The sequence below is a fragment of the Haliotis asinina genome, chromosome 3 (assembly GCF_037392515.1).
Source record: "Haliotis asinina isolate JCU_RB_2024 chromosome 3, JCU_Hal_asi_v2, whole genome shotgun sequence".
Lineage (NCBI taxonomy): Eukaryota > Metazoa > Mollusca > Gastropoda > Lepetellida > Haliotidae > Haliotis > Haliotis asinina.
In genome coordinates this window covers 46,946,011-46,962,401 of record NC_090282.1, presented here as the reverse complement: position 1 = coordinate 46,962,401, position 16,391 = coordinate 46,946,011, and the positions used below count along the sequence as shown (strand labels likewise).

At 41.1% G+C, this 16,391-nt stretch overlaps 1 protein-coding gene across 2 annotated transcripts in view; it reads left to right on the top strand.

The window, feature by feature from the left end:
* LOC137278129 (uncharacterized) overlaps positions 1–16,391 on the top strand; it is a 50,394-nt gene that overhangs the window by 13,494 nt on the left and 20,509 nt on the right. For both annotated transcript variants that reach the window (XM_067810278.1, XM_067810279.1), the window contains 6 exons: positions 1,701–1,813; positions 8,339–8,497; positions 12,159–12,258; positions 13,967–14,086; positions 14,730–14,859; positions 16,013–16,084. In XM_067810278.1, coding sequence (XP_067666379.1) covers positions 1,701–1,813; positions 8,339–8,497; positions 12,159–12,258; positions 13,967–14,086; positions 14,730–14,859; positions 16,013–16,084 — 694 coding nt within the window. The remainder of the gene's footprint in view (positions 1–1,700; positions 1,814–8,338; positions 8,498–12,158; positions 12,259–13,966; positions 14,087–14,729; positions 14,860–16,012; positions 16,085–16,391) is intronic.

Here is a 16,391-nt window from a genome sequence, read left to right as displayed (position 1 = left end):
GTAACCCATGTTTGTCGTAAGAATCAACTTACGAGATCGAGTGGTCTGGCTCACTGACATGGTTCACACATGTCACCGATTCTCAGTTGCTCAGGTCGATGCTCATGCTGTTGATCACTGGATTGTTTGGGCTAGACTCGATTATTTACAGACTGACGCCATATAGCTGGAATATTACTGACTGTGGCATACAACTGAAGTCACTCACACTATTTTCATGCTTTATGTATCATTTAAAAATCGTCCAGCAGTCTCCAAAGTTTCATAAGCCCATCATGCATGTATTATATAGTAATATAGATGTATGTAGTACAGATATTTGTTGTGTTGAAAATCAAGTGCTAACCTTTCTTTGCCCAATTTTAATCTTTGTATTTCTGTAGGATCTAATGCAATATTCATTTTGATTTTATTATTTAATGTATTGTTTTATGATTGATTTTATGAGCCTTTAAATCATATTACTATGTTATAATTGTATATTGGGTGATTCTGATGAGCTGTAAGGCCTGGGACTGCACACCCACAGGACTCATGTCATGGTCTTTTAGTCCACTGTCTTTTGCTGTCACTTCTATTGTAAGTCAGCAGGTATTGATTTGAAACTGCAGAACTCATGAGGTTGAAATTTTATTGGTCTACATCAGCATCTATATATACCTGACCCGTAAAGGTCCCAGGGTAGAATAGGCCTTCAGCAACCCAGGCTTGCCATAAAAGGCCACTATCCTAGTTGTAAGAGGCAACTAACAGGATCGGTGGGTCAGCCTCACTGACTTGGTTGAGACATTTCATAGGTTCCCGAATGCGCAGATTGATGCTTATGTTGTTGATCACTGAATTGTCTGGTCTAGACTCAGTTATTTACAGACCGCCTCCATATAGCTGGAATTTTGCTGAGTGTGGCGTAAAACTAAATTCACTCACTCACTCACTAAATCCGCCTACCACTTACACTGAACTCTGTGCTACCCTCACTCATGAGTGGAGCGATGAGACATTTTTGACTCATCAAAAGCATGACTCAAAGAATTGTGAATATCAAGTCCAAAGAAGTGTTTTAAGAGAGTATTGTAAACTTGACCCAATTCTTTTAAACATCTAGTGAGCCAGTATTTCGTCATACCTTCCATTAGAACCCATTTAATGCATTACATCTGATTGTTTGAACTTTTGCTCTTAGTTAGGAATGTATATGTTGTGTAATCTTTAGTTGTACTGTTATCTTTTCAGAAATGGAATCTCAGTGAGCACATACTCTGTTTATAAACTATATTAACATTTACATTACATCATAGATTTGAATTAAAAAGGAAACTGCCTTCCTTGAAATTTGATAGGAATTTAAATTGTTGGAGAGTATCATGATGATTGAACTCATTGTGTATGTAATTCTTGTAGTCTCCACCACCTGCATTCAGCCTTATGACAACCAGCTGATGTGTGGAAATTTTTAACGAGAATACTGTGACTAGATTATAGTTTGTAGATGACTTTGTGCTGAGATGATCTTTCTCTTACACCAAGGGAAAAACACTTTCTGTTAACAGCAACATACTCATTGCTTCATGATAACCAAAGATTTCACCACTGATCACAGTCATTTCACTTTAAAAGTATCTAATGAGATTTTTGGTCTATGCTTGAGATATCTGAAAATCTGACTAAATGTTTTGATAAACATCTTCCTTACACTCCAGTGACCTTTCCATTTCCTGATGGAATCACAGATCCAGTTCGAGACTATCAAGAGAAGACACATTTCTTTATTGCCAAGGTCAGACACAATCAAGGACGTCTTCGCCTCAATTCAGTAAGGAGACACAGTATATTTCCAAAATCCTTACTGGTTTTGATGAATTTGTCATGAACATGGCAAGAGAAATTGTATTGTAACCTCACTTTATGCAAATATTTATGCTTTAATGATATATTCTTATGTAGTGAAATATAACTTCATTTTTGTATTTATTCCTACACAACATTCAAGACCTGTCAGATCCCATTTAGATTTGAACACCGTAAGACAGTGTAGATCATTGCCACCAACACATGCCAATTACATTGTACCCACCATGCTATTTTTTTCAGTCACTGGCCCATCTGCATGCATAAATCTGTCACTGAGAAAATTGTTGTTGTCTTTTACGTGGCACAGTTAAGTGTTGTTTTCTGTCAGTGCCTACAACTTAATGCTTTTTTCATGTCTGTTTTACTCTTTATGTCTTGTAAGTGTCATGGAACATGCAACAGTTTCATGATTGACTAAATATCTGATTATTTTTGCTTAGCTCTGGGGTGACACTGTGATGAAAGTCTGTTTTGCCACTTATCTTAGTGTACTGGTACATATCTGTCCATGAGTAGTATACACAATGATGGAACAGGACCAAATCCTTCCAAGGGGCCCATATCCCATTCCATCATTGTGTACACTACTTAATGAGGTTCATGCAAAATTTGATGAAAATATGTGGAATAGTTTCCAGGATATGTGCTTTGAAGTGAGCATAGGGTCGCTCATGTTAAAAAAAGGTCTCTGGCTGCCTTGGAGGAGGTTGCTCCTCCGAGCGCTGTGTGTTAACAAGTCACAGTGTCTTTGTGTCTGTCGGCTCGGTGTATGGGTGGCTGGCTGGCTACTTTAAGCAGATGAAAATCATGACGTGAAACTATCCTCACATGGTGGATGATGTGTAAGGAACCATGTTGTAAGGTACGATCATCAACTCCTCTTTCAAGTAGTACAAGTTGGGTTCGCTGTCTTTGCTGCTGACCAGGTCGATGTTGTACATTTTCATGGACCATATCAGATCGATGGCACATTTTCTCCTTCATATTTGCTCGGCTGGTATAAGTACCTAACGCTGACCTGGTCTGGTAATGGTTTCTCTTCTGTTTCATCGCGTCATGCCGCTGCCAGTGATGATTCATTTTGGTGGCTTTGATAGGTCTCTTGCCCAGGAGTCTGGTGACTTCATGGTTGATGGCATCCACCACTCGTGACAAGCATATGACCCATTCCGTGTTTCCGGGATCGATTAAATCCCATGAGTACTGATGCGAGAACATCTGATCTACGAGGGTGCGATTGAGTCTCTTGACAATTGTCAAGCTACTGTGAGCTCCCGCTATGCCTCATCTCATCTGGACGTCAGGCTTGGCTAGCAGTGAGGCGCCAGCAGGTAGACTTGCCAGATGGTTTGGTTTGTGGAGCCATATTTTGGCTTTCTTTTCCAAGACTCGTACGGCTTTGGGATGGCGACCGAGCTTTTCCAGTACCCATGCGAGCTGTAATAAATTTTCTCTATTGATGTATGTATGCATGCACATGAGCGTTCAATTAATTATTGAGATGTGTCCGTATGCGTGGTGACCCCATTGATGGCAATCCAACGTTTCATGTTCTTGGGAGACAGCGAGGTCCTGTTGATCATGTTTATTTGGTGTATGAACGTTTTGTTCTTGAACAGGGCTTCCTAGAATTTTGCATGCTTGAAGTGCTTTTTCAGCACATGTTTTTTCACGCCTTTTGCTTTCCTGATTTCGTTGTCGGCTTTGTAGATGAAGTACATCTTGGGTCTCGAGACGATATACTCTGCAATCAGCGTGCCAGGGCATTCATCCTTCATCTTGTCGAGCACTTTCTTGTCGACAGTGTCCTCGCACATATCCTCGGTGCGAATTTCTATGAGCAGGGAATCCGTGTCCATGTACAGCACTTTGCATCTGTTGCCGTACTGCTTCTTGAGTTCATTGTAGTAGAAATCATACAACAAGTGATTGGATAAGTTAAGGATGCTCATCCACATGTAAATGGGCCTGTTGAATTTGATGTGTCCTTTATTCATGTACAATGCAGCCAAGCCATCGTTGAATAGCTTGCTCCGGTTGAACGTTGAGCTAACAACTAGTTTCCTGAGTTTCTCCTCCTAGGTGTATCTGACAAGCTTGACGTTTACGTGTTTTGTCAAATTCTCCATGGTTTTGCCAAACACAGTGTTGTTCATGAGCTTGTAAACGTTTTCTCAAAATTGTCGGAGGTCAGCTTTTGCAAGTCCATCAAAGGACTTTGATCAAACTCGAGCACCCTGTGTATTTTCATGAGTTTCATGGCCAGCAACAGGTACAGCTGCCGGTTGTGATTTTGAATGACATATTTCATTTTGTTCCTCAGGTTCAGCACCAGTTTTTCGAGTCTATAGCCTGTTGTTCAAATCCGGCGGGGCGCTATTCATATCGATCATCTCAGACAAGGAGACCCATTCAAATCCTCCACTGGGGAGTGCTCCCAGCTCCCAGCTCATGGTCAAACCATACAGGCTGTTGGCATTGAGGTAGAGGGAGTGTTTGGTCAGTTTGGTCGTCACCATTCACATACACGTTGGCCAATAGCAGCATGTCTGTTTTCAAGTACAGGTCATGGTAATCACCCAGGGTCTTGCAGCCCAGTTTATTCCACACATTAATCAAGTAATCATAAGTAAGTGCGAGTAATCATCCAACATGATGGTCGAGTCAGTGAAGTTCCTGTAAAAGCGATCAATGGGAGGCAGTTGGGTTTCGTCAAACTTGGACCAGTCGTTCATGTATTCGTAAGGGTAGACGCCCTTTCAAGTCGAGTCTTGACATTGATGTGTCAACTGGTAATGTTGAAATCATCAGAGTTGTTGCCTTTCACCAGACTGTATTTTTTTATCTGAACCATCGTTATGGCCTGCATAATCAAGTGGCAATTGTATCTGGGAATGTTGTGAAACGCGAAGGGGATTTTTTATGGTGTTGGGATCAATTCTGAGCTTCAGATTGCAAGCATTGTGAGTGTCGCCTCTGTGCTTTCCGGTGATACGGTATGGTTACATACATGGCAATTCTTAGTGAGTTTATCCTTCGGTGTCATGTGCATGGAAGCAGGGTCTGACAACTCTTCCCTGATTTTTCTCTCTTCACTTTGTAAGGACGTTAGAAATATTTCAGCTGCATCAGGACCTCAGTAGATGAAAGGAGCCTTTGTTCGTTCGTTGCATCGGACAACCACGTAACCAAACTTGTAATCTTTGTGTTCCAGCATTTTCTGCATGAAACTTTAGTTCGAGGAAGGAACGGCAGTATCAGTGTTTTTGGTTAGGGCTTCAAAGTCTGCGTAGATGATGTGAGGCATGTACGTTTGATACTTGTGGTTGATGAATATCAAGACGTCATTTTCAGTTGGCATGTCGATGCGGACAGTCAGTCAGCTCACGCCTCAGCAGGTCGGCTCACGTGATGCCGTGCAGGCACCTTTCACAAAAGTGTTTCTTACACTCATGCTTCGATTTGTTCATACAACAGTCTTCTGAAATCTTTTATAGTGATACTTGTCGACTCACTGGATCATGAATATATTGATCATCTTGTGTCCATGCTCATTCATGAGGAAGCTGAGCCTGTGCATGATCGTTTTGTTCCATTGGTGTCCGAAGACGTTGATGGCTATCGTTGTTTTTCCATTTTGGGTATTCAATTATCGTCAATATCGTCCCAGTCATCTTCGATGTAGCTGGAAAGTCTGTCCGATTGCGAGTTGGTCAGAAACATTGCACATCAAATCGCTAACCTCAGGCTGTCATCGCCTCTTTTTTTTAAGTTGACCATGGTTCGCTTTTTTCTTGTAGTACGGTGACAGGTCCCGGTACTATCCTCCTTTGAAAGGTTCATACTAGGCTATCTGCAGATCGACATAATCGACCGTGTCCATGGTGAAACCTGAACCCTTGAGCATCCAGCATTCCAGGGTTTGTTGTATTTATGCAAACAAGGTGTCAATGGACATTTTGATGGTTTTGGGGTGAGTCACAACTTCTTGTTTGCCTCAGAATTGAGACTGGACGTACTCGGTGATACTGTCCATCTGCTGCTTTTGCAGCAACATATTCACCATCATTCAGTTCCTTGCCGACTTTGGCAGCCATCAGGGGTTTGAAGTCATCCATGTTTTTGTTAATGACCATCTTCCAGCTTTTCAGATATTTGGGCTTCTTCGTCTGCACAAACCAAAGTTTGACGGGTTTGTGTTCCTCTAGCGGTTCAAGGAGCTCAGCTTCCCTCGCGAATGAATAACCTCTGAGCCCACACTCCTTGTCTAGGAGCTTGCGTTGTTTCACCTTGGGAGGTGGTTCTCAATGGGGAATGTCGAGCAACTTCAACAGCTGAGGTTTTCTCAAAAGGGAGTGACCGATCACTCAGCGTTCCTTGGCAAGCTTTTTCAGTTCTTGGACAGTGGGCATTGTTGCTATGTTCAGATGCAAAGTCAAATTTCTAATAGGGTTTTGAGTTTCGCTATGTTCAGAAGTGAAATCAAACCTCAAATAGGGTTTTTCACAAATTTCTAGTTGATTGTTGGAGTGCAAAGTATGTCTCACTGTTAAGTGTTAGCAAACCCACCAATACATTGGATAGTTAAACTCTGTTCTCAGCAGTCTGTTGCGTTCATTGAGGTAGTCTCTTTCGTCAAGTAGATGAGAGGACCTCAGACCATGTCTGCCCTGTGGACCTTGGGAGGGCGATAATGGCATTTCATGCCTTTGCCGAACACTTCGCACGTGTAGTTGACCTTTTCGAATGGACATCATGTACATGCTGCAGTATTCGGTGGTGCCTTTTTTGTTACAGGTCTCGGTTTTGCCAAGAAACACTTACTTGCAGTTAAAAGGTGCTCATCGTCCTATGATTATATGTGCACTTAAATATGTTCTAGTGTAATTGTTTGGCAGTGAGCACTGTCACGGCATGTGCTGTGCCTTGGAATGCGCGTAATACTAAGATAGCGTGGGTGCATATGGTCGTTTGCAGGTAGTATTCTCGCCTGGCATCATCGACATTCACGTTTTCACGATGAAATCGATTCTCTGCACATCTTTTTCGGCATATTCAGGTTGTTTTCCGTTCAGCTTCCACTTCAGCTGCGTTTGGTGTGTGATCGCCACTGCCCAAGTACTGTTTGGCTTTGCCGCCAACCAAGAGTGCCACCAGTCTCTCTCACTTGGTGTCATTGCTGCTTTTAGCAGTATTATCTTCCATCTTCTGCAGCATGCAAAACACAGCAAGATGAAATCACTTTTTAACATTTTGCTGGAATTTTCCTGAAGGTTTCTTAGGATTTTGCTTAAGCTAGCAGGCTTGTATGCTATGAGTTGGTCAGTTTCGTTTCAGGGAGCTGGCTCTCACACTCATGTCTTGGATTGCTTGGAATCTTGCTGTTTTCTCACAAGCATTCTCATAGTCAGGCAGAGAATGACAATGTGGTCGAACACATATTGATAGTAACCTTCCAGTAGGTCCAGCGTGAAGGCCATTGTCTGTGTTCAATTGCACGTCCATAATCACGTACAAGTATAAATTCAGTTGACTCTCAGCTTTAGCCTTCTTTGTGATTTGGGCATTGATCTCCCTCGCTGCCAGGTAACACAGTGATGAGATCAAGATCCTTGACCACCGCGTTGGTTTCGCCAGCAGTTTTTGAATCTCGTCCCACTCCTGGTGAGCCCTCATGCCTTGGCTGAACAGTTGGTTGGGCATACGCTCGATGGTCACTTCATGATCTCAGGGTTGAAAAACTCTTTGCTGTCTCTTTCAAATGGTTTGTTATCGTCCACAGGAATGATCAAGATGCCTCATTGATTGTGGCTTCACTTTCAGATTGATAATACAGTGTCATAGTTGTTGAGATGAGTTTGCATTCTAGCCTGTTGCCCAGCACAGCCTGGTAAAATGGTGCATGTCCCACGAGCTCAAAGTTGAGCAGCATGCAAAATCGGTTACCGTACGTCTCGGTGATGGCCCGTTTGGCCACCATGATCTTGGGAAGTTGATCCAGCAAGAAATCATACACCACAGTTATTTTGGTACTGTTGTTGATGCCCTGGTACACATTGTCCACGTGTTCTTTCTCCATTCTCCAAACATCTGTGTGGCAGTAAAACTCATCATTGTTGTAGGTGCTCAGCACCTCGTTTCTGGTGGTTTTGATGGGGGTTTTCTTGATAATGATGTGACCAAGGTTCCGCACGACTTTTGGGCTTGCTACTCTAGGAAATCAAAGCAATGTTGAACCCCAGGGCCAGGGATGATAATGTCACAATAGTAACAACAGCAGGGGAATTGCATGAGCAGCATATGGTTTTCATCGAACGTGCTCAGATTATTGGTGACGGTCACTGACTGATGCACAGCCTCACACTGAGGTACTCTCAGTTTTCGGAATGGATTGAGCTGTCGTCCATACATTGTTCATTTTTCCCACATACAACTTGAACAAACTGAAATGCTGAAATGTAAGTGTAACTTTACTGTTTCCTCCTAGATGAGCCAATTTCATCAAAACATAATCCAAGTTGGACATAGTGTGTCCACAATGGACCCCACAGACTCCCGCCGAATTGACAAGATTTGCAGCTCTGTTCCTCGCCTTGCTGTTATGTTGAGGGACTACCAGCACCTCATCAAATACAACAAGTACTTGGTGAGTACAACCATCTTGTTGCATATTATACAGGTATGCACTTGTGTAAGTTGATCAAGTAGTCTACATGTCTCAACAGCTGATGACAATTTTGTTGCACAGTGTTTTGATCTATATTCCTGTAACTTTACTGTTGATCCACAATCAGAATTTCTTGAATTTAGAGGGATTTTCCATTTTTAGCTCACTTGATAGTCACATAGGTTGAAGTATGTGCTAGCCTGATTGTTGGGATCACCTCTAGTGAACAGTGGATAGAGTGTTAACCCTGAAAACCACACCTGTTAAGTGCCAAAAGATGTTGTGACTTATGGCCCTGCTTGGTGCATGGCATTAAGGAAATAGAATAAGGTAAGAGTTAGTATACTGTGTGTTGGTAATCTTTAATCAGAGTTTAACCCGTCTTGACCTCACCTCACCTGCTTTTGTGGCATCTGGCATAATCAGTGGTGGTGATGACATCTGAGGACACTATATGCTGAACATTACATGCTTCATAAAACAATGATACAGAGAGCTTTATTGGCAACATGGCAAAACATCTTGCTGGCTAGTTCACATTGACAAACAACTCTGCACATCACGTCTGTCATCTATGTAGGTGTTCATGCATCAGTGTCATGCTCTTGTACAGCATGTGTCCAGTATGCCTCAGTGCTAATTTTGAACTGTTTGAAGCATGGGTATCGGATCGCACACTTCAGCCAAACTGTACATGTGTGAATCAAATGAATTGAATCTTGCATCTTGCTGTTGTTTACTGTAGGTATTGTCTTAGTAAAGTCGCCGTGTTTGAAATTCCCTTCTTAATATTCACAGGGACTATATTTGAATGTTTTGTCAAGATTTATTTATTAGACAGAGAGTTAAATCTTTTCGTAGCTGTTGCTAGATTTTGCAAATGACACAAGAAAACTATATTTAGAGTTATCTCGCTTTTATCGATTTCCATTCACAAAACACCAGTAATTTCCCTGTATCATGCGTCTTGTAATGTTATTCGAGATAAAGAAAGAAACCACCACGAAGTACCGAATGAGTTGCTATTGGCAGCAGGGTTTATTGCAATTTACCATGCTTGTAAGCGGGGTTCATTGAAAATAACACAAGAGCCCCAAGCCAATCAGAGAGTTTGTGTGTGAGATAAGATAATATAAAATGTTCACTGGTCACAAGGAGGGCATGGATTGATGACCCTCGATGTTTATGTTCCCTGAGCCCGAAAGGCGAGGGGAACATTAACAAACATCAAGTGTACATCAACCCATGGGCCCTGAAAAACCGATGAACAAGATATTTATCTTACCAAACACCTCAATATTAATTTTGAACAGTTTGAAGCGTGGGTATCAAAACGTACACTTCAACCAACTTGTGTGAATCAAACAATTCAAATTTAGCATCTTGCTGTTTTCCCTGCAGGTTTTAGTCACTGTGGTTTAATTCCCCTTCTTAATATTCACAGGGACCACATTTGAATGTTTTGTCAAAATGTATTTATTTGAATGTGAGGCAGATCATTTCATAGCCTTGCTAGATTTTGCAGACAACACAAGAAAAACAGATTTAGAGTTATCTCCCTTCCATTGATTTGCATTTGCAAAACATTGGTAATTTCCGTGCATCATGTGTGATTCACTGTTATTGAAGATAAAGAAGTACTACCACGAAGTACCAGATGAGTCTCCATTTTCATCAGAGTATATTGAAATGTACTTCACATGCAATTGAGGTTCATTGAAAATAATAGGAGAGCACTTAGCCAATCAGAAAACAACATTTACGTGTGAGGTAAGACAATTAGTGTTATTTATCATCCCCCCAGAAACACCACGCATCTCTGAAATTGAAAGATGATTAATCTCACCAATGATGACATCTTGTTTTGTTTTTGGAGAGCCTCAGATCTGATTTTCTGTATTGCCACCCTTAGGAGACCCTATGAAAAACAAATGTTAATTTTTCAGTTTCAGTGGAAATGTAATTAAATATGGTAAAATGTGCTAATGTGTGATATTATGACTTTGAATTATGCTTACATTTTCACTATGCACGTTAATTTTCCCAATGTACTCTGCGAATAAGCAGCTTTTCCTCAGAAATGACAGCATTGATTTCTGTTGGACAAATGTGATTTGTTGAAGAAGTCTGAGGCAGTGTTTGTAAACATGCAACAGCATACTCTGCTTCCTTATTTTGAGAGAGAAGTTTTGATTTGAATTACCACAAATGAAAAGGACATAAATAGACTAAATGAGATGTGACAATGTCATTGGTAATCTTAGCTTTGATTGAAAAAAGACTAGCTTATAATCTCGGCAAGTTGGAATTACTGTTTTGGAACCATCCATTCAAAAACACAAATTGTCTCTGTTCAATTTGCCTTCAAGAAAATATGTCATTGAAACTGCTTCTGTTCAGCACTTTCATTAGCAGCTTTGCTGTGAGGAACCCTGTTCTTTAGGTTTGAGTTTGGTTTGAGAACCGACTCAAACTAAGCTAAAGGTTTGATATCACACTGAGAAATGTTTTATGCATGAAAGTACACATGACCATCGACACGCTGTGCCTTTGAATCAGATTTGCAATATGGCAAACACAACAACTATTTCGAAAAACTCCAGCTATATATGACATATTTCATATCTTACTTTCCTATGTCTCTCAAAATGATTTTATGTTCTTTCAAACCATATCCTCCTCTGTAAGTGCCACACAGAAGAAGCTGAACTTTGTATGTATGTTTCCTCTAAACTTCTTATGTTTACTTCAAATCATTTGAATTATAGTCTGTATTTTGTGAAAATGACCTCAAAAGGCTCAGAGTTGACACTTTATCAAGGACAAGGTCAAACAAAAATGTACTTCCCAGATTTCATTTCACTAGACTGAAAGTCCCTTGTATTCTGGTAGATGTCACTGTACATGTCCCTTTTGTTGCGGTAGATGTCACTGTACATGTCCCTTTTGTTGCGGTAGATGTCACTGTACATGTCCCTGGCGTTGTGGTAGATGTCACTGTACATGTCCGAGTTGTTGTGATAGATGTCAGTGTATATGTCCGAGTTGTTGTCGTAGATGTCAGTGTACATGTCCCTGGCCTTGTGGTAGATGTCACTGTACATGTCCCTGGCCTTGTGATAGGTGTTACTGTATATGTCACTGGCCTTATGGTAGATGTCACTGTACATGTCCGAGTTGTTGTGGTAGATGTCACTGTACATGTCCCAGTTGTTGAGGTAGATGTCACTGTACGTGTCCCTGGCCTTGTGGTAGATGTCACTGTCCATGTGGCAGTTCTTGCGGTAGATGTCGGTGTACATGTCCCTGGCCTTATGGTGTCACTGTCCATGTCCCAGTTGTCGTAGATGTCAGTGTACATGTCCCTGGTGTTGTGATAGATGTCAGTGTACATGTCCCTGGCCTTGTGGTAGATGTCACTGTACATGTCCCTGACCTTGTGGTAGATGTCACTGTACATGTCCGAGTTGTTGTGGTTGATGTCACTGTACATGTCCCTGGCCTTGTGGTAGGTGTCACTGTACATGTCCCAGTTGTTGTGGTAGATGTGAGTGTACATGTGCCAGTTCTTGTGATAGATGTCACGGTACGTGTCTCAGTTGTTGAGGTAGATGTCAATGTATGGGTTCCTCTGTTTCAGCGAGTCAACTCCACCTACACAGGGGGCTCCTTGTGCCTCATGCCGCTGTCCGACAACACATACCTGCTGCACCCTACAGGGGAACACTTCGACAGGATCAGTATCCTACATCCGCCAGGGCTTGACAAAACTAGACTTCAGTGTCAGAGTTGCCAGGAGCATCAGAAAATCATTTGAAATATCCCTCATCTGAAGCTCGTTGGTTGTAATATGGCAGGATGGTGCCAACAACCCTGCATATGATCACTTAATATATCTTGGCATCTTTTCTCAAGTCACTGTACACAGCTGGTGCAAGTAAATTGGTCTGGGAGTTGTACATAGAGGGCAACATAATGTGTGGATGCAAGGACGCAAAACCAATACTCACATTAGCATTGCATACTATGTAGGGACTTTTGGCATTACGGTTAATACAGTTACTTTGTTCTGATGAGGAATTGATATAGATTTGACAAGTTGAGGTTTTGGCTTGTGAGCCTTGACGTTGTAGAAATGCACTAAGAATATAATATTTTCAAATATCTACTAAGTAAACATTTCAAGGAATTGAAGTCTTTTCCATGACTTGATAGCACAGAAGTACAAAGTCAAGCAGTACAGTGGATGTGTCAGAATAAGTGTAAACTCAATAACTTGAATATTTTTAATTAGAAATTGATGATCTCTCGGGTGAGGTGACTTCCAAGCTGTTCACAATTAGATCATAAATTTGACTGAAACTTTATGAGATTTATGAGATAACTTTGTGATTTTTTCACTGTAAGTCCTTACAAATTTCCAGTCATCCTAATATGACTTTCACTGTGTGAAAACAGATACCCAGTGCAGTACAACTTTACAAAATAGTGCCATGGGATTTGTAATGCCACTGAAGTGTTATGAACCAAATCTAATATATAATATACCAAACTTCAGCTTCCTCAATTGGTCAGTTTCAGAGTGGTTTGCAGAGTGTTTAAGAACATTTAAGGTTATGGTCAGAAAAAAAGACAAAATAACTGCCAAAGGAACCATACTGAAAATCAGATATATCACCCATATTAAACTTATGCTGTCATCGATGGTGGAACAGGTATGTGTTGCTGCAGCTTGTACTGGTTGAGTCATTTATGTGGAAAAGATGTGGAACTTGTATTTCCATCAAAGAAAATAAAGGCAAAAAGCCAAGATGACCTGATGGATAGTCTGGATGTACATTGTTAGAAAAAAAACATTTCCTCATGAAATGCATCAAGTTATTTTAGTGCCTTGATAAAAAACATGGAAAGATTTAGAAAACACCTGTCTGGCTTTTAAAAGAAGACATCTTCTAGTTGCTAAGATGATGTCATGGAGAAGAAGGAAGAAGAATAAGTGTGGTTTGTTATTATGTTACCTTGAGACATTTCTATTAGGATATAGATTGTTCACAAGAAGTGTATTACAATATCAATATTCCAACCACTGATTGAGTTGATTATATATGATGTAGTTCACAATATTGTTTTCTATTATGGAGAGATCCAGGCATGTCATAGCACACTTGCTGAAAAAGTATACAGGTGTAACAATGTTGGCCAAATATTCAATATAACTCTATAACAATGTACTTCCAGCTGTTACATAACAATATATGAGGTGACAAAGGTAGACATGTACAACATCCAAGTTGAAAGAGTGATATATGTATGCACTATATGAACTTAAAATAATCTTTATTTGAACATTGGTATGAATGAATTTTGAAGGATACATTGTACCAATTCCGTAATGGTTTCTTTTCTGCCAGTGTACATTTTCTTTTAAATGCCTTGACAATTATGAAGATGTGTCCGAGGTTTTGGATGCTGGTCATCAAGGATTCAAGCTGGGAAACACAGTATTGTATGAAGAACAAACTGCTTCCAAGGTGCTGGAAATGAGAACTTCTTATGTGAATAACATAGGTAAAATGTGCATGCAGTAAAAGCGTGTGAGTGAATGTTGTTTTACACTGTGATCAACTGTATTCCAGATTTAGTCAAGTCTGAACTAGGCACTTTTTTTACATTGCAGTTAGCTGTATTCCAGATTTACTCAAGTTTGGACCAGGCAGTGTTTTACGTTGCAGTCAACAGTATTCCGGATTTAGTCAAGTTTGGACCAGGCAGTGTTTTACATTGCAGTTTACTGTATTCGAGATTTAGTCAAGTCTTGACCAAGCAGTGTTTTGTGCCATAAAAGGCGACTATGCCTGTCGTGAGAGGCCACTAACGGGATCGGGTGGTCAGGCTCGCCGACTTGCTTGACACATGTCATCGGTTCCCAATTGCGCAGATTGATGCTCATATTGTTGATCACTGGATTGTTTTCCAGATTCAATTATTTACAGACCGCCGCCATATAGCTAGAATATTGCTGAGTGCAGCATAAAACTAAACTCACTCTCACTCACTCACTCACTCACTCACTCACTCACTCTCATGACAAAAATAGGGTTCTGGCTCTGTGCCGTTATTTTTCATGTACATCTGGAAATATCTAAAATCAATAAAACCTTCTACATGAAATGACTTTGTGTTTACCATGTGTAATGTCTGACTGTTACAGGTTTGTGCTGCATGCGTGGAGACACTGACTACACTGTGTACCGTGTGGCAGAGGCTGAGACTATTGTGGAACCTGTGCTGTTGGAAAATAGACATCTGTTTGGTCAAACACCAACATCTGTCTGTCTCAGGTAGTGTGTAGGAGTTGACTATGAAGACTGATAAACTAGGGTACATGTCATGGAGGCTCAACATCGGCCTGACTCAGATACTGTACAGAAGTAGACTGTGGAACAAAGGCACATGTCAGGGAGGCACAACATATGCCTGACTCAGATACTGTACAGAAGTAGACTGTGGAACTAGGGCACATGTCAGGGAGGCACAACATCTGCCTGTTTCAGATACTGTACAGAAGTAGACTGTGGAACTAGGGCACATGTCAGGGAGGCCCAACATCTGCCAGACTCAGATACTGTACAGAAGTAGACTGTGGAACTAGGGCACATGTCAGGGAGGCACAACATCTGCCTGACTCAGATACTGTACAGAAGCAGACTGTGGAACTAGGGCACATGTCAGGGAGGCACAACATCTGCCTGTTTCAGATACTGTACAGAAGTAGACTGTGGAACTAGGGCACATGTCAGGGAGGCCCAACATCTGCCAGACTCAGATACTGTACAGAAGTAGACTGTGGAACTAGGGCACATGTCAGGGAGGCACAACATCTGCCTGACTCAGATACTGTACAGAAGTAGACTGTGGAACTAGGGCACATGTCAGGGAGGCACAACATCTGCCTGTTTCAGATACTGTACAGGAGTAGACTGTGGAACTAGGGCACATGTCAATGGAGGCCCAACATCTGCCTGTTCTAGGTAGTGTGCAGTAGGAGACTAGGGATCATGCTGCTCACTGTGTTGGGGTCGAATCTGTACACATGAAGTTGATTATTCATTTGTTGTTAGTCACAGCATGACATCTGACCTTTGTCCTATGTCATTATTCAGCGATTGAGTAGTTCAAATCAAAAGGTATTCTGAAAACATTATTGTACCATGATTATAACCCCCCAATGTGCTATTATTTTATTGTGTTGTTTTCTATCATACAATTTGCTGTATCACTAAGTGGTATATTTGACAGTGCCATTTACACTTACAATATGTCCTTTTAAGGCTTCTTTCAGAGTGATTATGAGTTGACAGAAGCTACCGTGAAGCAGTACTGCCATACTTATGTCAAGTTTAATTCATAATAAAAACATGATGAAAACATAGAATTTAAAATGTTCATAGTATGATCCCAAAGTTGATGTAAAACCTAACTTGTGTGTTATAGCCCTTTCATCTGTGGTGAGGTTCTTGTTTCAACTGACAGTGGCTGTGTTTATCTCTCAGTTCCTGGATGCAGGTAAACGTTCCTATATACAGGTACCTCACTTTAACTCGGCATATGCTTGACTCCACGAACTTGAACTTAGTGTGTCTTATCCCAGCAGTGATGTCTCTAAACTGATTGAGTGATCTCTGTGTTTCTGTGTAAAATGTTTCTGCCCTTGCATCCCTCTATGACATGAGAAGGAAACATGACAGAACGGCTCAAATATGAGCACAGTACATATCGGGGTAGAGTAGGGTACATCTGGGGTAGAATTGGTCTTTGGCAACCCATGCATGCCACAAGAGGTGACTATGCTTGTCATAAGAAGTGACAATCA